Consider the following 24,453-nt stretch of genomic DNA (forward strand, 5'->3'; position numbering starts at 1 on the left):
CCAAATACAGGAACGTTATACAACAGTAAGGGCTCAAAGATGAGCCAAGGTCAGAACAACATTTTTGCATTTAAAATTCCTGACTTCAAATACGGGCTTAAATTTAGCTCTGAAATATTAGAAAATTACACAACATCATCATACCTGAATTTGGATTTCATCAGACAGTTCTCTTGCCATGTTGTAAAACTGGTTAGCTGCAGGATCAAGGACCTTCACAACAACTTTCAGGCCTGTTCTTCCCTTTACTCTGCCATAAACATTCATTGCAAAGTTGTATTTCGCAGGAAGCTGAAAAGAAGCCTTGAACAGAAGAAAGCAATCAAAGTTTTACTCATGGAAAGTTGGTATGGATATAATATAGGAAGGGCCACACCCAACACTGACAATGGCTCTTTGATTTTGAGCAAGTGGAAGCAACAATATTTTCTTAATTCCCATTACATGGCAGTTTCCTTTTCCCAAGATACACATACATACAAGCATGCACACACACACACGTTACCTCGTTGTGTCTTGTCTTTATGTCCAGAGTATCCCTCTTTGTGACAGACCAGTGGAATGTTAACCCCGGCACTGCATTGCCAAACGAAAAAGGTGTCTGACTACTGGTGATGCCCATTACATAAACTGGCATCTAGAAAGAGAGAAACCACTGTCTTAGGTAATTCAAGGATGATAACTAAACCTGCACACAGCAAACAAACTTAAAATTAATTGATCAAGAGATGCTACTTCTTATGAAGGAACCAGTTTGGCTGCTGTATACACTGCAAGTGTGCACCACACAGAAGACTTCAAAAAAACAAACAAACAAACAAACAACAAACCACACCATCTTGTAAGAAAGTACATTTTGATCCTCTCTCATTTGCTACATGCTCTACAAAAAATAACAAGTACCAGTTTTCCAACATAAAAGATTAATTAATTAATTTGTTCTATTTGTAGCATCAAATCACTTCATCTTAGTTAAGTTATATGCTCATGCTTTCTACATCTTTGCCTAGATGCTCTCTCTGATTAACTGTTTGCTCAGGACAACTACCTTCTTCTATATCCCCAAATTAAGACAACATAGCGTATAAACACAAAACAGGGATTTACTTTTTTTTTTTTTTTTTTTTAAATCACCAAAATGACCTAAAATCTCTGGCTATTTTTGGATAAGTAACTTCTGGGAGAAATACAGAGTCTGAGTACAACTTATTAAAAACAATTTGAACAGTATCTGTGCAATATGTCAGCAGATATACTGCAGATTTTTAATATACAAAGGAAGAAAGCCTCCACTACAACTAGAATGAAGATGAAAGAAGCCTTCTTCAGATTAACTGATTAAATAATGCTTCTTCAGCAGGGCCCGGATTTCTGAAAATCAGTCATGTGTACAAGGTAAACTTGTCCCATTTTATTTTTTTTAACTCATTCAGCTCTGGAGCTTTGCCATTGAAAGCACATATATTCCTGCAACAGCACTGGTAACCCTCAGAACAGGAGGCCACTCAGGGCTGGGGTGATATTATCAAATTTTCTAGTAGGAGTGATCACAACGTGCAGGTCAAAAATTTAAGGCAATAAAAGCTAATAACCATAAATCAACTGACCTGTGTACCGGTTTTCATTCGTGTAATTGGTGCATGAATTCTAACAGCTGTCAGCTGTACAACTTCAACTTCCACTTTGTCCTAAAAATGAAGAAGGTCAGGCATTATAAACATTTGTTGTGAACTGTATTTCACTTTTGGGATCCATTCACTATTTTGACAATAGAGATTAGATAATGACATGTGATTTGCATGTGACTTACTACAGAAAAATACAGACGGATATAGGTCAGTATTAGACTAAGAGATTACAAAAGAACTACCTTTTTGGTAAATTGATGGGCATTTAAAGATGCCATCTAAATTAAAACACACACATACATGATGGAGCTGAGATATGACAGAAAGCAAGGGACTAGATCATAGGATTCGCTGGGAGACAGATGAATAATCCCAAAAGTTAACAAACAACAACAAACACATTGAAATAATTTAGAAAGAAATAAAAACAGTAAACACCCAAGGTGATAATCAAAAATAAAAGGATGATATATGTCTCTGATGTCTTCTCTTCACAATATCCTTATATTCCTGACAGATTTTTATTTCTATTGTAGATCGTGGAGGAAATGTCCCTCCACGATCTGGCCCTCACTGGGCAGTAGAACTTTTAAGTTTATTCTGCTTCCTGACAAACATCAGGACAGGATGCTGCTCCCTCATTACAGAGTGGATGTCTGTGTACAGGTATATATATATAGTCAGACACTTTTTTTTTTTCTTTAATTTACTTAGTTTCTTCTTGAACTGTAGTGACATCTTTCAAGCAGCAGAACTCTGTGGTATGCAGTAGCCTTCCTCCCTTGACCTCAAATGAAGAGCCATAAGCTCTGGCACAGCACATGCTGCTCTGAGCATCATGCAAGTCCCAGGAACCTGTGCTCCCTGTAGGCCTGCTCAACAGCTCCCACACACTCTGCTAGTAGCAAGTTATATGGTCAAAGACTTCAGTGGAATTCAGAGATTCATTGCTTGAACTCCATAGACTGGTTTAAACCACAGCACAAAAACATGTTGTTCTCCATGGCCTGCCTATAGCTTAAGAGACAAGAGATTGCTTAGGCAAGTTACCTTCTGACATCTACTGACATAAGATGCTGCTAAACCGTATTTTTCTTCCTTGTGTTGCCTTAACTTTCTGCTGTTTTAGAAAGGGTTCTTTAAACAGGCTTTTCTAGATTTAAAAATCAAGTTGAAAGTTATCAAACAGACTGTTCGTAAAGTCTGCTTGGATTATCAGTAGAGCTTAGTGTTAAGATACAGCAAGATTTAGCACTTAGCTATCTGCTGAAGGTATCTCCTTTGTCAGCAAATGCATGAGCTCACATGCCAGAGAGGAAAAACCTCTGCTTTCTTAAGGAGATTAAAAAAAAAAAACAACAACAGTAAAGTACACAAGATGGCAATATTAATGCAAAAAGACTATTTGATCCAAATTCTTGAGTTGTTAGAGACTGTCAGCCCCAAACAGTAGCATAATACATCACCTGGGACACCACAACAACCTTCCCTGTCTCTGCATCAACAGCTTGCACCACTCCTGTTACTGTCCCATTCCCAACTGCCACTCCTCTGATGAGTCCAGCGCTGTTGACTGATGCAATCTTTTCCTCGCTGATGGAGAAAATGATGTTGGATTGAGGTTGAGGGCCTCCTTCTGAAGTGATCTATGAATAATAATAACACGCAGAACAACTGAATTTGTTCATCAGGTATTTGTTCTTGTTAATGTCACAGTGTACACCTTTCCCTGCTCAGCACCATAATGTAATCAGTAAGAAAAAGCTGTCTGAGCCTTTCCAGACATTCTCAGAACTTATTTTGCCTGCATGCCAGTCCATCCATGATGCTGGACTGGGAAGTACATTAAACTAGCACAGAAACATACTGTATGCTTTGTACACTATGACAGTTGGTGCTAGGTCTAGGCCAGATAGTTCAAGAAAAAAATAATTACCTCACTTTCTCTTTACCACACATGGTACAACTCTGCGTTCCTGTTTGTATAACTAGTTCACTATGCTTAACTTCATGCAGGTGGCAGATTTATTAATGCTATCCTGGTATTTGACACTGGAAAAGCTTATGCTCCCTTTAATGCCAACAAACACAAAACCTTTGATCCAGCAATACAGTCAAATGCAAGGTGGTTTAAGAATGAAACTGCTCTCTTGGTGGAAAGAGCATTCAGTGAGAACTCAGCTAACATGGAAAATTTACTCCTAAAAGTAAGTTGTACACATTTATTTTAAAAGAGAAATTACAAAACAAAGAAAATATATGTTAGAAAATGCCTTACCTGGATCATGGCCCCTATAATCAGGGTCACTTTCCTTGGCAGTAGTCTAAATGGGGGAAAGACCTAAAAATGGAAATATGAATACGTGTCTTCATGCCATTTTAATCAGACAAATTATGTCAAGATATATTACGTACAAGTGTAAAACTGGGGCTTTATTTGCGTAATTACAGTAAATTGAGCATGCAGAAACTAAACTCATCGTTTGCAGTTGAAAAACACTGAAATCTGAAACAGACTAACATTTGGGGAAGTTCTGAGCAGAAAAAGTAAACAGATTATTCTGGCAGATTATAAATTAACAAAAGTATACTATTCCTGTGCTATCATAACAGATTTTGTTTACACACATATTTAATATGAAATGATTTACTTCAATCTGTTGTGGAGCAGAATTGATTCTTTGTCCTCTTCTGTCCGTAACAGTTGCCATAAGACTAGTCTGACCTAAGGCCACCCCATGCACTAAAAATGCCGCAGTATGGTCATCGAGAGCTTCAGCAAGTGGGCTGTAGTGAGGAAATACATTAAAATATGTAAGTTCATTGAATAAAGTACATGAATAACAACTACAACGGACTTATTTAGTGTATATCGGTTTCATCATAAGAACTATTAAGTGACTACGTAAATATCACAACTCAACGTGAAACACAACGAAATGGCTCTTTGTAGCCTGTATTTCATTTTTAAATGAAATAGAAACAAGAGTGCTAGCTGGTGCAGGCCACAACTCTGCCAAGGATTCCAGTAACAATTTCACAGGTACAGGCAATTGTGGGACAGGCCTCAAGTACATACCTTAACACGAATTAATGGAGTGGGATAGATACAGCCAGAGAGTACTGCACGATGCATGCACAAACGAGCACATACTTCTCCATACAAAGCCGAATGCTTTTATTATTCAGTGTTTCAACAATAAAAATCAGTCCAAAAAGATTTTTACCTCTGATTTTAATCATTGTGTTTAGAGCTTGGAAAATAGGAAGCTTCTAGACAATACAAGGATTTAACTTAATACAAGGATTTAACTTATAAAAAGCAGCCAATGAGCTTGATAACATGTCTCCACAAATACATTTTTTCACCTCATATCATTTGCAAAGTCATGCCTTCCGAGATGCTGATGGCCCCATGAAATGTTACAGCACATGGGAAGTTTCATTAATCAGCCAACGAGACTTAGAGGGTTAAGTTAAGCAATTTTTTGAGGACATTTAACAGGTAATCAAAACTTTGAAGCTCTACTTTAGAAACACAACTTTTGAAGTAAATGCATTATCAAAAGACCATTCATTGTATACCACTATGCCTCCAAGCAAATATCTTTATTCATTTTTCTTATTCTGCCTATAAACATTTGCAGATTAATAAAAAAAAAAACAAATCGATGAACTTACACAAGTGAAACAATTTGAGATGCTGCCCTTAGTTTTAGATCCATGACAGTAAAGTATTTAGCCAGAAAAGGTTTCTTAGAGTCATCCAAAACTCTGACATAAGCCTTAACTGTTTTTCCAATCTCCACCTGAAATACAGTCAAATCAAGTCATTTTTCAACTATTTTAAAAATAATTCTTATTTATTGACATACATGTTTTCTTTTATTTTATATTACACTTTTTGTAGAGTATTAGAGATAAGGCCCAAAGCATAGATTAGCACTGCTTTTAAAGAATAATCCCTGCCAGCTATAGTTAGTATCAAATTAAATAAATGAATTCAGGTCTTTCAGCTGGCAAGCTGAAATTAAAACATCTAGGAATATCAACACTTATTTTGTGTAAGACTTACTGAAGCTGGTAAGTAAAGTGAGGTGGACACTTTTTGTGTTCATTTTTAAAGCATAACACATGGAAAACGACCTTGGGGCAAAACATGCTCCTAAAAGAATCGCTCTCAAGCACTTCAAACAACAGGAAATGTAAATTAGTGTGTTCATATAAATTATGAATTAACATTGATGTGTAAATACAAAAGTTGAGATTGCTGCTGCACTGAATATCAAGTAGGAGACACTTGATACTCTGAACGATTAAGGACCTAACATAAATTTGGGAGGGAGAAACAGGTACAGGGAGATAAAACTTTCTCTACAGTGATAGAGCTGTAGCAGAGGGCCCTAACCACTACACAGTACCACCCTGTACATGTCTTAGGTGTATGCTTACAATCAGCACAAGGTGTCAGGACAATCTGGATCATCTACTAACACTGGTTCAAAGCTACTAACCTTGTCAACAACTCGGACGTACAGTTCCTGTATATCAGATACATGAATTTCAGCTTTAGCTGGTGCAGGGAAAGCCAAACACAAGTCATGAATCATTACAGTCACTGATCCTGGAAGCAGAGGATGCACCTACAATGCCAAAAGAAAATTCTACTATAGCATTTCTTATTTTCATTTGTCTGTCATTCACAGGATAAAATTTGTTTCCCTTCTAGGGCAGAATTAGTTGGATGCAGAAGTCTCCAAGCCTTAGACACAGATAATTCTTCCACTGAAGCAAAATTAAAGCCGTAAAATGCAGTTAAACAGTATCATAGTATTGAGCTAGTGCAAATGGCCCCGGGCAGCAACTGAATTAAAAAATCTTCATCTAGAAGCAAGTGTGACATTTTGTTATTCTCCTTTTGCCATCAGAATAACAATAGACAACAAAAATGTATCAATGAAATTTTTCTTAGAGGACAGAAAAACAAAATTATTAGGAAAAAAAATAAGGATAGATATTATGCCTGTAAAGCATTAGTACTGCTTCCTAGGAGATTCTTTACAGTTATTTCTGGTGGAAGATCTTTCCAAGTAGGGGAACAATTGACTAGTCAGGTATTTCTTGGATACATTTTTTTCTTTATTTTTAAACAAAGAACTTACATTACACTCACCAGCATACAGCAAGAATCAAGTGATAAAGAAACGGAGCTTTGCTCACAAGCAAAAGCTCTCACAACTAGGCACCCATCCTAAAGTCCTCTCTCCATACACGTCCTCAAGGTCACACTTCCATCCTTTTGTCTGCATTACCTCTGCAGTTCTCTTGCAGTTTTGCCTGACCTTGCTACACACACTCCAGGGACAATCCTGACTATTCTCTCCACCGCAGGGGCCTTCACTTTGGCCAGAGACAGCACAGATGTTTGGTGTCCTACTCTTACATACTTATGGAAAATAATTCTCTGAAACAAAGGGTGACCGACAACTAGGCCTCCCAATTCAAAGGAATTTAATAAAATTCATAGCATTACTTGGCAGCACTACAGGAGTAACCAATAAGAGGAGTTGGAACGGTTGGCATTTTGTTCTTTGAGGGCACCGCTCTTACTTTTGCCTCAAAATTAAAATAAAGTCCTAATAAATACCAGCTGTCAGAATGACAGCCATTCCCAAGGAGGTTACTGATGCATACACTGGGGGCATACATTAACATGCATCCAAACAAAATGGAGAAGCAAGTGTGACACACAAACTTTATTTTATATGCTTATAGGACATAGGATCAGCAAGGACAGCTGATCTGGACCAATAGCTTTGAAAGATTATGTAGGTTGCCAGCGCACTGAAACACAGCAAGGCTATCATATAGCTAGCTTTATTGCTGTGATAAAAGCTAATTGTGTGAGGACATATTTTAGTTCATTTCATAGCCAAGACTTCCTTCTGCTCTAGAGTACACAACTGCACCAGTGTAGTATTTTACTGTAGTTAATTATATTTTCCCCTTATGAAAAATTGGAGACAGAAAAAAAACAAACACATAATGCATTCTCTCCTTAAGTATGAAAGGGATTTCTTACATCTCCACTAAAAGAATAATAAAAATAAAATAGTGTAAATATGACAGAATGAAACCAATATATTACTGCAAGTGTCAGATAGGCTTTGTTAGCTTTCTAGAAGATGTGTAATCCTGTTCATAATGCTTGTAACCTTTTTGTTAGGGGTAGGAGGTTGCACACTCTGAAAGTATGAGACTGAATTTAGAACAGTCATCCCATCCAATACCAATCCCCTTCCAATACTTGGAACACACACACGCACACACACACAATCACATTCAGATTGCCAAACAGACATAAAATTATGTTACTTCACTCACCAAAGCAACACCTTGAGTTTCCTCATGACTCACAGTGACAATGTTTGCAACACTGGTATTAATGAAAAAGTATCCAGAACCTTCTTTGATGAACAGTTCTGCCTGCAAAAACAAAAAAGCACCCCAAATTAAATTCCATCTTGCTCGTACTTTGCTAAAACTGGCATCCTTACCCATGTCATAATTCTTGATATTCTAGAATAATCAGCAAAATAATGCATTACCTGTATGTCAGGGTGATTGTAAATGGAGACATCGGTAGGGCTGACTTTTACATCTTCCACTAGAATCAGCTCAATAGCAGCAGACACAGGTAGAAGAGGTTCATACTAAAAGAAACAATTCCATTTACCAGGTGTGACAGCAAATACTAAACGTTAGAAAATGATACAAGTCTCTTTTATATGCAGGAAAGAATTCTTAAAGCAGATGAACAAAGAGCCAGATCTGGAGAAGTTTCCATTAATAGAACATCCAGAAGATCAAGCAATTGTTTCAGCTGCTAGCATTCTTCTCAGCTGCTAGTGTTCCTCTTCATGTAAGGTCAGATACAGGACATGCTATCATATTCTGCATCTTTGTCCAAGCTAAAGAACAAAGGCCTATTCACTCAAGACTTCACAGGATCAATTAACCACGTCTGACATACAGATAGGATATTAACTCAGAGACCTGCTTTAAGTTCATACAGAACAAGCAAGTGGAAAGAGATTATTTTCTTCTCTTTCAAGATCTTTTTAGGATTCTTCCTAGCAGGCCACCAAAAGAAATTTTTCCTGAAATTTAAGTACATAAACACTGGACCAGATGCAACTCTAATCATTCATTCATAACAACATTAGCTTAAAAAGGGAAAATGGTTTTCAGAGGAAGTTAGTATTATGTGCCCATTTCACCTAATTAGTAGAGTGATTTCCTTGATGTAGAGAGGATGTCATCTTTCCCTAACGACATAATGACTGTTCCACTTAAACAGGGAACAGTGATCAAGACATCTTAATATACCATCTATTAGATTTTTATTTGTCTGTTAGAAAAAAATAAGTATGGACAGTTTTGAAAGCAGAATATAGCAGACTTCTAATGCATTTGAAAAAAAAGCGAATCATCTAATTTACACAAGCAACACATAAATCCATGTAACTGTAGCAGAAGTGAGGCCTACAACTACACTTTGAGCAGAAAGGCTTTCTCCCAAACACACAGACTACATGAGAACTTCAGTACCATTATGCATGTATATATCACATACTGAAATAATATGAACTTCTATCAACTTGATAGGAAGTTTAGAGAATTCACTCTAATGCCTAGATGTGAGAAGAATATTGAATATTGATGCAATGAAGCAGAGCACATAAAATTACAGAATGACTGAAGAACACCAGGCACCCTGATTACAACTCAATTTTCTCAAGAGAAAAAGATACAGAACCAAGTATCTCAGGTGGCACAGAACCACCTCTCTAATCTAGTAACTTGAAGTAATAGTCAGTCCAAGATTTGGCAGAATTTGACTGACAGAAAACTGGGACGTAGGATACTTCACATTATGAATGTCTATTTGTGACCCACTCTGGATTAAAAATACTGTAACCACTAGCGCCGTAATTTACTTTGTCTCAACTCTACATTTATGGTACATGATTCAGAACCGTATAGAGTCAAGGAACTACTTAAATCTTGCTTACCAAAATTGAAACAGAATTTAGAGAAGCACAATATTTTAAGTTAGTTACTATGCATGTTAGGGCGTTCCGCAGGCTGAAATTTGCCCTTAAATTTAGTTAAAATAAAACATCACCAACAACAACAACAGAAAAGCAACTACTGTTTACATCTGCCTTCTGTGCTTATCATCACTACTTTACACTGCTGTTCTTCCATGTGTTAAATGTCTACAGATTTAAGTATTGTAAGGAATGGCTATTGACTTCTATCATTTCAACTCATTTATATGGCTAGCACCATATAAATGAGTATCCTCTCCCTTCTTTATGACCAATGGAAATCAAAGAACAAGAACATTAGTCAGAGCACAGATTTTACATACGATTCATACGACAGTATCAGCCAGCTTTTGCTTTGCTTACCTATAACATCCCTACCCTGTTTTGCAAGTGGAAATAACACATTTGCCTTCCCGTGCAAAAACTGAATTAAGCACATGGTTTGTTTGGTGAAGGATAAGTAGCTGAGCTTCACCAGTTCATTAAAGAAGTCTGGATTGAAAGAAAACTAAATGAAAGATGTGAAGGGAAAAGAATAGGACATATTTGATATGGATAGCAGAAAATAATGATGAAGACAAAAAAAAAGAGCCATAAACATTAAGAAAATATAGTGGTATGAATCTTTCTTCAGAACTGGTTATGGAATTGCCTTATTTTTAGGTTACTATGCACTGGGAAAATAAATATATACAAATACTACACATTAAGCATCACAAGGAAATAATTGCACATCCTGCCCTGCCCACCCAACCCCTCGCCTCTCCCCCCAAAATAAAAAAAAAACAACAAAAAAAGAGTTCTGAGTACCGGTATTTTTACTTTAGCTGCCTTGAGATGAGATTGTTGGTATCCTGTTGCAGTTGCAGAAATAGCAGTTGTTCCAGACTTGTGATGAACTAAAACAGTTTGTAAGCCTGGAACCAAACAAAAGCAAAATAAATCTGATTATGGGGCAGAAAAAGACAAAGTATAAACTGTTCACCTCTTCCATTGTCATTCTAAGACGACAATGATTTTCCTCACTAAAAATGGGCTTTTTGTTTATTTTTGTTTAATAATGCAGGCTTAAAATGCAAGTTTAGGACAAGCTGAAATATGACTGCAGATTACATTACTTTCTTAATCAAGATCAGACACTACCATATAGATTTAATCCTGGACTCTTCAAATAATGAAATGCTCATTTAAACTAATTTTTACCGTGCATTTTCTTTTGACTGCTTCCATCTTCTTTCAGAATCAGTTCCATTGGCATATTAGGCTCAATATTAGCTAAAGACATTTTTGTTGATTCCCAGATAATACTCAGGGAACTGAAGTTATCAAATTTACTTCCCTGTTGGTCATAAGCAGCCAAATCCAATACTGGATTGCGATAATTTGAAACAGGAACCTGAAAAAGAATGAATATTTTGAACTGAAAAGATGCAAGGGGATTTTTAATCATGAAAAGAAAAAAAAAAAAAAGTATTTTGAGTTCTGTAATACTTATTCATTACATGAGTCATATTCATTAAAATAAGCCATCAATGCAAAGTCATTAAGTGTACTTCAACTGCAAGGGGTATTTGCTGTTGGTTTTGCTTAGTTTTAAACCAGTAAATTACGCTAAACCAAAACCAAACTACACTGCTCAGGTATATCAGATTTGGAATTCGAAGAAATAAAAAATGTTGCTATTAGTCAGAAGATATAGCACAAGGTTTTAATGTTCATCTCGTGTAATGTGCTAGCAAAAACAGTGCACTGATATAGTCCAGCTCTTTACACATACATGTATAGAGCTAGAAATATAGGTGAAGTCTAAAATATGCAAAAACTTCTTATCTTGTTATGTAAAAGAAATAACATTGAAAGATTCCTCAACTCCATATGTATTTTAGTTTTATGAAACTAGGATGACCTGCAAATATCCTTAAGCAATATGAACACAACAAAACAGTTTACTCGGCAGACAAGATATGACAGCATTCATTTGGATACAGAAGAAAGTTTTAATGCTTGGTAATCTATACATACTTATTTGTCCATGCACTACCACCCATATTTGCAAAACTGAATAAACCTGATGTCACTGAACAATACACACTGCACATGCAAATGTACACTTGTAATAATAATGTACAGTAAAATATCTCTACGTATACTCAATAGAGTATTTTGATTAGAGTGAAATGGTACAGGGAAAAAGATTATCCTTAAAAACAACCACTGGAAACATATATACTCCTCCCCCCTGCCTTTTTTTGCTGTTGTTGTAAAAGTTCAACTTGCTTTCATTTGCTTCTCCCCTTCTGCTTAGCCCCAGTTTTGAGACAGGTCAGGTTCACTGAACCCTCACAGTGATTCTTTTGTGAGAAGACACAATATGTGTGCTTTTGCATATAGTCCTGCTTTCTGATAACATCTCTTTATAAACGTATTCAAACGACCACTGCAGGAAACTCACATTTAAACTCTTCTCTGCAAAAGCAGTTAATGATACAAGTGCCGCCCACAATCCTGTAGTTACTGCTACCCTCTCAATCTTCAAATCAACTGTTTTGTTTCTTATGTAGAGGTCCAAAGACTGATTTATATGTTACAATAACACTTTTTTCTGTTTCTTTTCTCAGCCTTACCACTTGCTTGTTTTGTTGCAGTAAAGGGCAGGAGAGATCAAGCTGAGGACTTCCATAAACAGGAGTCAAAGTGAGTCGTGAAGGGACAGCACAGATAAGCTTCACCACAGCAGGCTCAACTGCTGGAAAAGGGTTGGTCACTGTGGGATTGTTTCCAACTGTTAAGGCAATAACCTATAAAATTATGAAAACAGGAAAGTGAGGAGAGAGAAAAAGACTATTCAGTACAGGCACATTCTATTTCACACATCTCAATTATACTCCGCTGTCAGAAGAAACAAGCAAAATATGTTTCTTGTGGATTTATAGCACTATTGAAGACACAAGATTTAAAAGGACATGCATTTCAAGAGAAGTTCTGTGCCATTATCAAAGTACTATTCTTGGAAACTTCTTCTAGGTATTCATGTTTACTACCATCTAGCTTGACACAAACAAACCTTTCGTAACTTAAAAAGCTAACAGGCTGATTTTTTTTTCTTGTCAGAGTGAGAACAGAACAGCTCAAAGACAATATTTATAGCCAGCTGAAGATGTTCAAAACATCTTGAGCTTTATTTTACATGCCCTCTTAAGCCCTCAACAAAACAAGTTGGACATAAACACAGAGAAGATTATCCCAGCAGGCTGTGGCAGATCTGGTTATCTGCCGTATGTAGCCAAAGACGCACAGATGCTATCTGTTCTGGACAACACGAGGAGAGTCAGCCAATGCATTCACAGTCACAGGCAACAAAAATATATTTTGTCCTTTCTCAACCCCCAGTTACAGAAACAGAATCACAGAAACATTCAGGTTGGAAAAGACCACTAAATATCATCTAGTCCAACCTGTAACCTAGGACTAAACCACACTACTAAGTTCTAAACCTATACTTTTCTTGAAAACCTCTAGGGATGGTGACTGAACCACTTCCCAGGGCAGCCTATTCCTATGCTGCACAACTCTTTCAGTAAAAAATTTCTCTTGATACCCAATCTAAAATTCCCCTGGTGCAACTTAAGGCCATTTCCCCTTATCAGTTTGTGCATGGGAGATGACCCCCATCTCTCTATAGTATCCTTTACAGTAATTGTAGAGTGCGATAAGGTCACTCCCCTGAGCCTCCTTTTCTACAGGCTAAATAAGCCCAGTTCCCTCAGCAACTCTTCTTAAAAATTCTTTTCTGGACCCACACTGGCTTTGTTGCCCTCCTTCAGGCATAAAATAGCTATACTTTGTACAGTGTCTGCTGAGAAAACCAGTTAACCAATTTGGCAGCCACATTGAAACACTTAGGCCTCACAAAATTACAGGAGAAAAAAAAAAAAAGAAATCAAAGCTAAATGCTTCATAAACTGACCAAGGTAGGTAAAGCAGGACAAATCACTTCTGCACTTTGGAGAAAACAAGACCAGGTGGAACATGACTACAGCCATTCACGTGACTGTTATTTGTTTGAATAAACACAATTACACTGGCAGATAACTTGGTTCAGAGGAGCAGGTCATACTGAAGAGTCAGTCTAGTGCAGTAACCTTCTGCTACATTCCTGTTTATGTAAACTGAAGCAAGCTGCAGTTATTTGGATCTGTCTGTTTTAATGCATTCTACAACATAAGGTTAGTGTGACTTGGCTTTATACTGCAATAAACCCATCATAAACCACTTTATAACATAACATTATGAAATAACTCTCTAAAACCTGTACCAGCATCACAATGAAGAAAGTGCATAAACAATGTACTTAATGTGAGCTCTTTACTGGTTTATTATAAAAACTACTCATTATTTAAAAAGGTATATGGTATCATAAATCTGTCTGAAGCCCGCTCTCAATTGCCTTAGCTCAGCATTTGATGGAGGACAATACAAACACCTTCTGGCACTTACTTGCTCTCCCAGGCTTTTGCAAGATACTCTAACCCAATGCTGGATGTTATTCCGAGATGTAGGAAGTCCAAATAAAGACAGGCCAATACTTTCTTCATCCTCAGCAGTGATGTTCCTGAAGAACTTGGAAGGCTCTTGCACCCATGGTCTAGGTCCTCCCTCAAATAACATATCTTTAGAGGAACCCAAAGTCACTAAAGCAACAGATGGAGGATCTACAGTCTGGAATGAATGACAGTTAGGGATTAATGATTCTATTCACAAATACTTTGACTGCTCTTTGCAACAAAAACTTCCTAGAAGATCCTATTTGTTGTTTTGATTGGTCTGTGTTTTTTACTTACAGTGGTTTGTACATCTGATTATTTAAGAACTGAGTTGTACCAAAATGATTAGCATCACCTACAGCGATTCGACCCGGTCAGATTCTATTCAGTAGAATCCAAGGATGCAGAGAAAAGTTAACTATGTTCTAATTGCATCTCTTTCGTGAAGAGCTACCACAGGAGAATGACTCTGAATATGCTCTGCTGAGCACAAAGAGATAATACATTTTTTCAAATTTACAGCACTTTAATGAATGAAATAATATCCAGTTTTACTCTTCAAAATTCCTTTCATTTTACAGTGCTCTCTCCAGCACAGTTCTGTGCTCATAATTGTTTTTCTACACAAGTTTTACTTCAAACCTCTACAAGAAATTTCAGATTGATGTGCATCACTGGGATAGACTGTGCTGTTTATCATCACAGAAATTAACCTGACATACTAAAACACAATAACCATTCGTAGTGTGTATTCCACAACCCCATTTGATTTCGAGTTTAGTAAGAAGGAAATAACACCTAACAAGAGATGGTTCAATTCTTCCCACAGGCGCCTTTACATAGGAAGAGAGAGGAGGCATGGGAAGAGTTGGCATAAATGTTCCTCTTTCCTCCCAGTTACTCCTTGGTTATATGTGTAATATAAAAGGTAAAAGCCCAATGGGAAAAACAAGAGATCTAGTTTTGAGTGTCTGCCTGCCCTTTGACTTCTGTTTATTTTTCCTCACTTTTTATACTATAAATTGTTTTATGACAGACATCTGACAGAAAAATGCATGCATTTCAGGGCATCATAAATATTTCTATCTATAGAAAGGAGGGAAACGAACATGGAAATCACCATCCTACACTTTAAATCAAAATTTTTCACTCTGTGAAGCTTATCTTAGCACAGATTTAAAAATTATCTCTATTCTTTAAGCACAGAATACGTAAGCAAATATTTTTTAAAAGTGTACTTAATCTATTCTCCATGTCAGTATATTTTGGCTCTGTTAAGTACACTGGAATCATTTTACTTTATGGATGAAAGTGGCGTTATAATGCCCTAAGGGGTTTGCTAGTAAACGTGAATGATGGCATACATATGAAAAATATCCTGATTAAAGAGACTGTCTCGTACTGCTAACAACAGAAAAGCTTACACACACTGCTCAGGGTGTTTCAGCATCTTCAATGAATTATACTCTGCAATTTAAGATTTTTGTCAGAAAAGCATCTTGAAAAATTAAAATCATCATTACAGTCAAGTCTGAATGATTTGCACAAACTTTTATTCCAGATTTTGGAAAAAAGCCATGGTCAAATCTATTAAACTTCAGTTTTGCAGATTCAGTGCTTGACCTCTGAAGACACAAGTATACTCTTTTATATTTCCAAATACTGACCCTGTCCTCGTTTTTTTTTCCTTACTCTTTCCTTTAATAACCTATCCAACATTTCTCTCATTTGTAGGGAAAAAGCATTCCTTTTCACTGTCATATATGAATGTCAGCTTTCCGTTCTTGCAAAAAAAAGAAGTTTATATACTATTACAGCAGAAATCATAAACTACGTTTACTTTTATTTACTATTATGTACACAGAATCATAACTGCACCCTTATTACCTTCTTAATCCAATTGTTAATTATTTAAAATGAACAGTTGAAAAAAAGATTAGTCTCACATCATTTTCAATCCATTTAGCGTATACTGAACAGTTATTTTACTAATTGAAGTAGGCTGTTAAAAAAGATGCACAATTTCTAAAGGATTCAGTTTCATGAACGAATTGTCTGGATGTTTTACTACAGTGTTGTTTTTCAGCATTTTACATACTCAAATTTGGTTATTTAACAACTTAATTTATGCATTTAATTTACCTGGCAGTACTGCTCCCTACCCCTGAATTTCTTACTACTCTTCCAATGAAAAGATGAACATGAAAGTAAAATAAATTGGAAAAAAAAAAAAAAAGAAGAAAAATAATTTGTAGAAGTCAGGTAACTGCAAACTAACCAGAAAGAGGAACTCAGTGCTATAAAGCTTGCTATCCTCCACCCTCAAAATATCCACTCCTCCGCAGTTCTCTCAGATGAGGGTTATTCCTATTAACTGTCCTGCGTATTTCTTCAGATGAAGCAATTGTGACTTCTGCCAAAAATCTGAAAAATGGGCAAGGATTTCAAATTCACTTTCCCCTTCAGAAGTTGAAAGAATCTGTTAGTTCACCACTAAATTGATTTCTGGGTTGCAGACACAGTACCTATGTAGACAAACTCCACTACATTATTTTTATATATATAATAAAAAATATAACATTTACATATACACATATATGCTCCATAGATGACGATTAAAACACAATGACCCAAACCAAAGCATAAGACTTTTCCTGCAAATCAACCATCCAACTTTTTTTTAAACCCTACTACTTACATAATATCAAGTTGTGATTTGTCACTTAAAGGCATTTTAAGGTATAGATCGCTTTACAAACAAATAGAACACTTACTTTTAATGGTAGATAGGCAGCAATGGTGATGCTAGCACTGAGGTGGACATGGCCATGGGTATAACTAACAACAAGCGTAGTGTATCCTTGAGTTTCAGCTTTCACTTTGACTCCACTACAAAAATCAGCAGTTGGCTTAAGCCTTCCTATCAAACAAATTAAAAACATATAAATATATATTTGGAGAGAAATGCCTAGACACTTTAATGCTAGCTCTACATAGCTTTTCTCAGCAGAAGCATTTCTACCAGAAGTAATTAGAGGCACGCTCTCCATCTGAATAAGTAAAACACTCACTACTGTCTTTCATCTCAAACCCAACAACTGAACGATTCATGTCTCTCAAACTTCTTTATTTTCAGCCTGTCCAAAGCAGGTCATGAGTCTTTTCTCTGGTACAAACTAATATAATTTTCTTTCTCTTAATGGAATAATTTTATCTTGCTGTTTTAAGATGAAACTGGATCACTAAACACAAATAAGTGGCATGGTTCAGACGAACCTTCCTGCACAAACATGCTGCATTGCCTACAGTTTCTGTTTTCTCTAGCTGAAGCTAAGGTATTTTTGTGCAACTTTTCTGCTTACTCAGAACATTTTGGAGTTTGGGGGATCTACCCTCATCCCTCTTTTTGCAGAAAAAAAACATCAACAACAAGGAAGTAAAACAGCACAAGAGCAAATTATGCACTGACATTTAAAATAGCTGCCTCTCAGGCAAACAGATGGCACAATGCAGACTGGTTTTACTGGCTTACTAGCACAGGAAAGAGCTTCCATGCAAGAGGAACTGGGAAAAAATTAATTGTACATCTGAATAACATACTAAATTCAGCAGACTCAGGAACAAGCACGTTGCTCAGTATCCATTTAGCCAAGCAATACTACTGGCAATCTTTGAAAATAACATGCAGATTCCATGTTGTTGCTACACTTCTTAAAGCAATGATTTTAAGAACAACAGAGCTTTGGTAAAATTTTATCAGCTGATCATCTTAGTTTCTTGCAAGCAAACACTGTCTTACAGAACAGAAAGCACTGCTGGACAAGAAGGGCAAAGCAGTTCTTAGTCTTAGTGTTACAAATCCTCCAGCCCTACCTCAAACACATTCATCTTTGTTACAGAAGCATATTAAAAACACTGTATCAGTAGAGACATGACGGACTGCACTTTTTCCAACAAATTAGTTGCCAAAATACTTTCAGAGTCCCACAAAACATCAAAAATATCAAAGGAGTTCTGCATAAAAAAGTAAATACATTCTCAAAATAAAACTGCATACCTACTCTGATCCCCATCTTCTAAGCTAAAAGCATATCTCTAGCAATACTCTACATAGCAGATGAAACACTGATTTAAAGGAGGTATATGATTTAGTAACATTTTAATTTATGTTCCAAAACAGGGAGGGGTGGGGTTAAATCACCTTGCAACGGCACGAACACGCCACGGTTTTCTACTTCCACAACTAGATCAAAGTGTGAGCAGTCACTCAGGGGGACTGTCTCGCCTGTTTCAACATTGGTTAGGCCGTTAATTCTCAGGGGCAGCTCCAATACTTGGCCAACACGTGCTTCAACTTGACATGGTGTGAACTCCATCCCACTAGGTTCAGTTACAAACACCTGAAGGAGGAAAGAAACAAAAGACAGAGGTGCATCAAATCTGCAGAAAGGTACCAGGTGAAATGGAAGACTTCACTATGCTCTCCTTATTTTAATTAGCCCTCTTGTAGTCATGTCTCAGTTGCTGATTCCCTTTGATGGCTTAAAGTATTCTCTCTCATATTCAAATTTGCTTTTGTGTTTACTTAACCACAGAAATGTATCAAAAAAGGCTATGGAAAGCTTCTTACTGTGTTAGTGCTCCTGTCCTTTAAGAGTTCAAGTTCTCATTAGCTTGGGGATCCTTCTACTGCTACTTGCACAACTCTCCCTTGCACAATCTCTCTGCTGCATGAATCATAAGGCGAGTATTAAGGTGCATGTTATCTCCAGGAGGTACCATAACCAACTGGGCCAGCTCGAGCATCCAAGCTTGACTTCTACAAGGCAAATACTTGAGCTAGACCTGACATAGTCAGCAAGTGTCCCCAGCCTCCAGCCTGGATCTCTCACAGCAGGTCTGCAGAAGCTGGGGGAACTCATGGCCCTTTCTCACATGAGCTTATTTGACTGCCTTTTTTTTTTTTTTGTGCATTTCTGTTGACAAAACATTTCCAAAGGCATCCAAGGCTCAAAGGTCTCCCCAGTAATGTCAGAAATCTAAAATAAGTAACCAGATTTCTAATGCCTAATCTTACAACCTTCTGCTTCCACAAGTAATGTTTATCTGAGAGATACCTTGAAATCCAAAGGGTTACTTCCTAAAGTAAGACTGGCAGAAACTGAACTTGCATGCTCTTGTATATAACATGTTGATGAACAAGCCTTAGCTATATTATTTATTATTGTAATCTGCTGCTATACTGTTAAAGAAAGTGCCACAGATTGACTGCATATTTCCTAACAATCACTATGATCAAAGCTTTTCATTTGCAATACCTTAGTTTCCTAACCAGCTGCAAACAGCTTGAAAGACAGAATATTGAAACATACGGTAGAGTTACTATTGTAACCCTTGTGGAACACAGCTGACTATTCCTATTGCTGACTGAGGTCAGTAACTAGAATCCTTCAAAGATATTCTATGCAAGTCCTAGCACAAGAACAAAGGCATTCAAAAATAACCAAGTTGGATTATGCAACACACTGCTCTGAAAGCTCACATAGAGAAAAGTATTTTTTTCTGTCTTCAGGCTTTGACTTATGCTTGGGGATAAGAAGTTTTAACTGAAAGCCCTCATTCTTGCATCTCTTGCTAATAACTGTCACTGTTTCTCACTGCTGAAACCTGGCCATGCAGGAAGCTACTTCAGAGCAAGTTCATAAACTGAACTCTATAGTTTTAATGACCAGTCATGAAGACTAAAGATGTTTAAAGACCAAGCATGAAGTGTAGTACCTATCTCAAATCCATCTTGTAGCACTGATATAGTCAATTTGAGCACACACACACGCAAGAAAAAAACACAAGCTAATTTCCCCTAAAAGAAACAAACAAAACAACAACAAGATACACACAACAGCAGCAACACTGGCAGATGCAGTAGTTCCAAGTGAAGCTTTGTTAGAAATATCTTTCCCAACACAAACATCCGAATAAAGAGATGTGTGCCTACATAGCTGTCTCTTCATTCTGGGACAGACTTGGGAGTTTTGATCAAAAACTGTACATATATAGAATATATATATATATACATATGTATATATATATTTTTTTTTTAACACTTTTGTCAGGTGGGACTCTGATAAAACGGAAGTGCAATTTAACAATAACAGCAGTGCTGCACATGGCAATACTTTAAAATTATGCGGTATTTTGTATAGCTAATTTACGTATTTGGAAGGCAATCAGCTTGTCCCCAGCAGTTGCTAAATTACATGCATGTATACTGGAAGGAAGGTGCACTGCCCCAGGGCTTGCAAGACATGATTCCTAAATCAATTGTTATGCTCCCTCAGAAACAAGGACTATCATCTTTTTAAAGCCTTGGCCAGACAGAGGTTGATTGCCAGCCTCAATAGTATCTGCATGGCACAAACAAACCTATTTCATTTATGACCATGCCGTTAGACAAATTGTTTCTGGATCTCAGGTTACTCACACATGCTCAGTATACTCTCAGTTTTAAAGATGTCAGGAGCAAAATTCCTCTTCTCAGTCACATTTCCATTCCAATGCTTAGGTCTTTGCAAGAGGCGTAGATTTAAAGCATAGATTAAAGCATCTGAATTTGTGAAAGTAGCTTAGTACTGCTTCACAGTAGTAATTACAAAACACAGTAATACTTTGTTTTTATTCTACCACATTAAGTGTCTGGCAGCTCCAAACAGTTTGACAAGCAGCAAGCACTGACACAGTTTCATTAATGAAAATGATTTGCATCCAAAGGATGCAACAAAATATTTCCCAATCAATAACATGCTGCAGTATTTAAGATTGTAGTTTTACAGGAAGTAGTGAACAGAGCAGCTTCCTCACCTATCCTTGCACACACTGCCCTGTGCGTAATTACATATATTATTCCTGCATTTTCTTTATTCTTCATCACACACTTACCACCCTGACAAAATGCTAGGAATAGGGTATGATATAGACAGAGAAGGCACACGCCCTCTCAGGAGGTATGTTTTTCCATTTTTAGTCTTCTAAAGGATTATTTTTTCCTTGTCCAGTTTTAGTACCTAGATTGTTAAGTGGCACTGTATAACATCCCAGTCGCTTCTTCAGGCAGGAATTTCTTTGCACATCTTGATGATACCTGTCATTTTATATCAAGGGAAAATGTTCACCTCTTACCCTGCAAAATATATTTAGTTTGGCTTGTCTGCTTAGATAGCTAGACCAGCAGAGAACAACTGTTCACTTATTGCGCTTAGGATTTTCAACAAAAAAGAGACTTACCAAGGAAATCAGGAGGGAGGCATAAAAGGGACTACAATTAATACAGAAGAAACAGATTGATTCTGAAGAAGCATAAACTCTGAAAACAATCACTTAACCTGCCCCAGGGCAGGCAGGAAAATCTCTTGGGAAAATCTTGGAAAGTGGAAGAAGGCCTATGGGATTCTCAACTTCTACTATTTTCCAAAAGCTGTATTTAAGAGCAGCCAGAGAAAACCAAGTTTTACCTTCATTTCTCCATAGTGCAATGGATTCTGAACATCATTTGCCCGAATAATACTGATGCCAATATCACTTCCAGTTGTCATTACTCCTTTGACTGTCACCGTAGCAACTGCCTGGTTAGAATAGGACCAGCTGAAATTTCCACTTCCACCATGTGCCTAGAATACAGAAAAAAAATTTAGGCCTTGAAGACTTTGCATGAGAAGCCAGGAACACACTGATGAACAATGCTATTATTGAGGATATAAGTAAAATAACACCTCAGAACTATCAAATAAACAAGGTCAAGTACAAAATGAGAAGATTACCATTCTTCATTCATTTTAACTTCTGGTTTCTTCAAGCCCATATCCTACATACTCACCAGTGCTACTAACCCAAATATACCTCCCAGCTGCAGAAATCTGATGCCTCCCAGCTCCCAGAAACTGATAGTGTTTGGACTCAGCATATGATTTCACAAGTTGGCACACGGGATTATTGTACATCTGAAAACTCCCACTATTTTTCAGTTACTGATAGCCAAAGCATAGATCCAACGATGTTGGATCTCAAAGCTGCTAACTTGATACTCTGTACTGACTAGCTTCTGCCAATGAGAATTGTTATCTGAAGGGAAAAGAAGCAGGGCAGGCAGGGAGGGAATGGGAAAACGGGGGAAAAAAACAAACAAACAAACAAAAAAAACATTTTCTTGGCATTACTTCTTTGATTTTATGCTGAAAATAAGCACATCTACCTGCAGCCATTCGACAAACATGCTGATCCAGCAACCAATCAGCTAATATGCATAGTAACTGCCCACGCTTGCAGTGAGCACTGTGAGGGTCTGCGAGGTGTACAGGCTACACTCCCACAAAAGCGTCAAGGGAAGAGTCAGTTACTGCCAAACTTATAAGCTCAGGTTTATCATTCAGATTCCCATAAAAAAAAGAAAAGCACAACGCTACCACACACACAAAAACACATATGCAAACAAACAAACAAAAAACAATAAACCCCTTTTCCTTATGCTCCCAGCTCTTGAATGCTTGTTTCAAGTTTGGAACAGCTTAAGTAAATGGAATTATTCCACAGAAGGATAAGAACTAGTTACTTGGGGTTATGGTCCATGCCAATAGAGACAAATGATTACACACACTGAAAAACAGCTCTTGGCAGACAGCACAGGGTAGTATCTGCTGCAGGTTTGTATTCCATAAAGTCAAGGGCCAAAAAACATTTAGCCAGCATAAGCAGAGAATTGTCTTCCTTGACGTTAAACACTAGTTACTATAGAAAATCATTACAATGCTGTAAAATATATAGCTTTTAGATAACATTGTGAGCTAGATGAAATGTCCATTAAGAATAAAACTGTGGCAATGTATATTGAGAAGGCATTTTTAAAGCAAGTTTAAAAAAAGTGACAGTCACACTCCAAAATAAATATCAAAATTGCCTCAGAGTGAAAACTAAGGTGAACATTTTTTTTAAAGGTGAACATGATTTTTTTTTAAATTTCTTTAGTTTCCTCAGCATTTGCTCTAGCCCATTTCATAATTAAACTGATGTAAAAATGGACAAGATAAATCTTGACTAGAAGTACATGATAGAAAATAAATCTAAATTATACAGTGGCTTACCTAATAGCTTCTACCAGAAAAATCAAAAGGATAATTTCCCTTTTTCCTTTCTATGAACACATTCACAATCTGATTACACAAAGAGCACCAAACAAAGACGAGTGGATGAATAGTTAAGAAGATGATGCATAAGATACAGCAAGAAATGTTTTGCTAAGGAATGTAAATGTTCAGAACATTTTGTAATTGTATTTTCAATTAAAACAGGGAAATGAGCAGAACACAGAACACATAATAATAGCCCAATTCTTGATAATACTATAGCGTCACATCTCCTTGCCATACAGACAAAATGTGTTCCTATAGTTTTGTTTTCAAGCAGTCAGTTTTCTTTAAGAGAGAATAAGCCAACTTCTGTTTCAGCCTAGTTGTTATCCAAAGCTGAACTTCACAAACTGTTACCACTGAGGGTGACGCCCTCACTAGAAAAAATATCCTCTAGCTTGAAACCCATGTACTTCATAAGATGCCATTTCACTTCTCTAGTGCACGTAAGGAAATACCTTCATCCTATTTATTTATTTTTAACTAAATGTTTGCAACAGAAGCCATCTTATTAGCACAAACATGAATAAAGGAACCAACAAAGACAGCTGAGAAAGTAAAACCTACAAGTCATTCTGATACCATCTGGAGGGAGTTACTTTAACTATAAGCAGAATTTGGCTAGATCCAAAAAACTCTTTCTTCATATTTTCAGGTCTCTTCACTGATTTAGTATAGCCTGACTCAAGATCTACCAAGTAGAAGGAAAAAACTAATGTGCAAGAAGGAACAATAGTCAAGCTGTGTGTCACTCTAAACAACCACAAGTATTGTTGACTGGGCATTGACAAAGTGATCCCAGTTTCAGTAAATACAAGCTAATTTAAATATTGGGTGTCAAAAAAAGATCTTTTTTATTTTAAAAAATCGCAGTAAATGAAGTTAATTGATACAGATTATTTGAGTAACATGAACAAGTGTTCTCTAATGAGAAATTTGATTATATATATGAAATAAGGTGAGACAAGAATAGAATTACAAATGAGGTGGA

General features: G+C 36.8%; 1 protein-coding gene across 1 annotated transcript in view; it reads right to left on the bottom strand.

Moving 5' to 3' along the window:
* NUP210 (nucleoporin 210) overlaps positions 1-24,453 on the bottom strand; it is a 68,238-nt gene that overhangs the window by 16,812 nt on the left and 26,973 nt on the right. Inside the window, exons 12-28 of the mRNA XM_068694306.1 lie at positions 21,795-21,950; positions 18,488-18,686; positions 17,061-17,206; positions 14,240-14,461; positions 12,367-12,540; positions 10,946-11,138; positions 10,553-10,659; positions 8,237-8,341; positions 8,013-8,114; positions 6,143-6,271; positions 5,310-5,437; positions 4,280-4,415; positions 3,907-3,969; positions 3,095-3,274; positions 1,608-1,688; positions 506-637; positions 145-303 (exon numbers count right to left, since the gene is read on the bottom strand). Of these exons, the coding sequence (XP_068550407.1) occupies positions 145-303; positions 506-637; positions 1,608-1,688; positions 3,095-3,274; positions 3,907-3,969; positions 4,280-4,415; positions 5,310-5,437; positions 6,143-6,271; positions 8,013-8,114; positions 8,237-8,341; positions 10,553-10,659; positions 10,946-11,138; positions 12,367-12,540; positions 14,240-14,461; positions 17,061-17,206; positions 18,488-18,686; positions 21,795-21,950 (2,412 nt within the window). The remainder of the gene's footprint in view (positions 1-144; positions 304-505; positions 638-1,607; positions 1,689-3,094; positions 3,275-3,906; positions 3,970-4,279; positions 4,416-5,309; positions 5,438-6,142; positions 6,272-8,012; positions 8,115-8,236; positions 8,342-10,552; positions 10,660-10,945; positions 11,139-12,366; positions 12,541-14,239; positions 14,462-17,060; positions 17,207-18,487; positions 18,687-21,794; positions 21,951-24,453) is intronic.

Source organism: Anas acuta, chromosome 11 (genome assembly GCF_963932015.1).
Source record: "Anas acuta chromosome 11, bAnaAcu1.1, whole genome shotgun sequence".
Taxonomy (NCBI): Eukaryota; Metazoa; Chordata; class Aves; order Anseriformes; family Anatidae; genus Anas; species Anas acuta.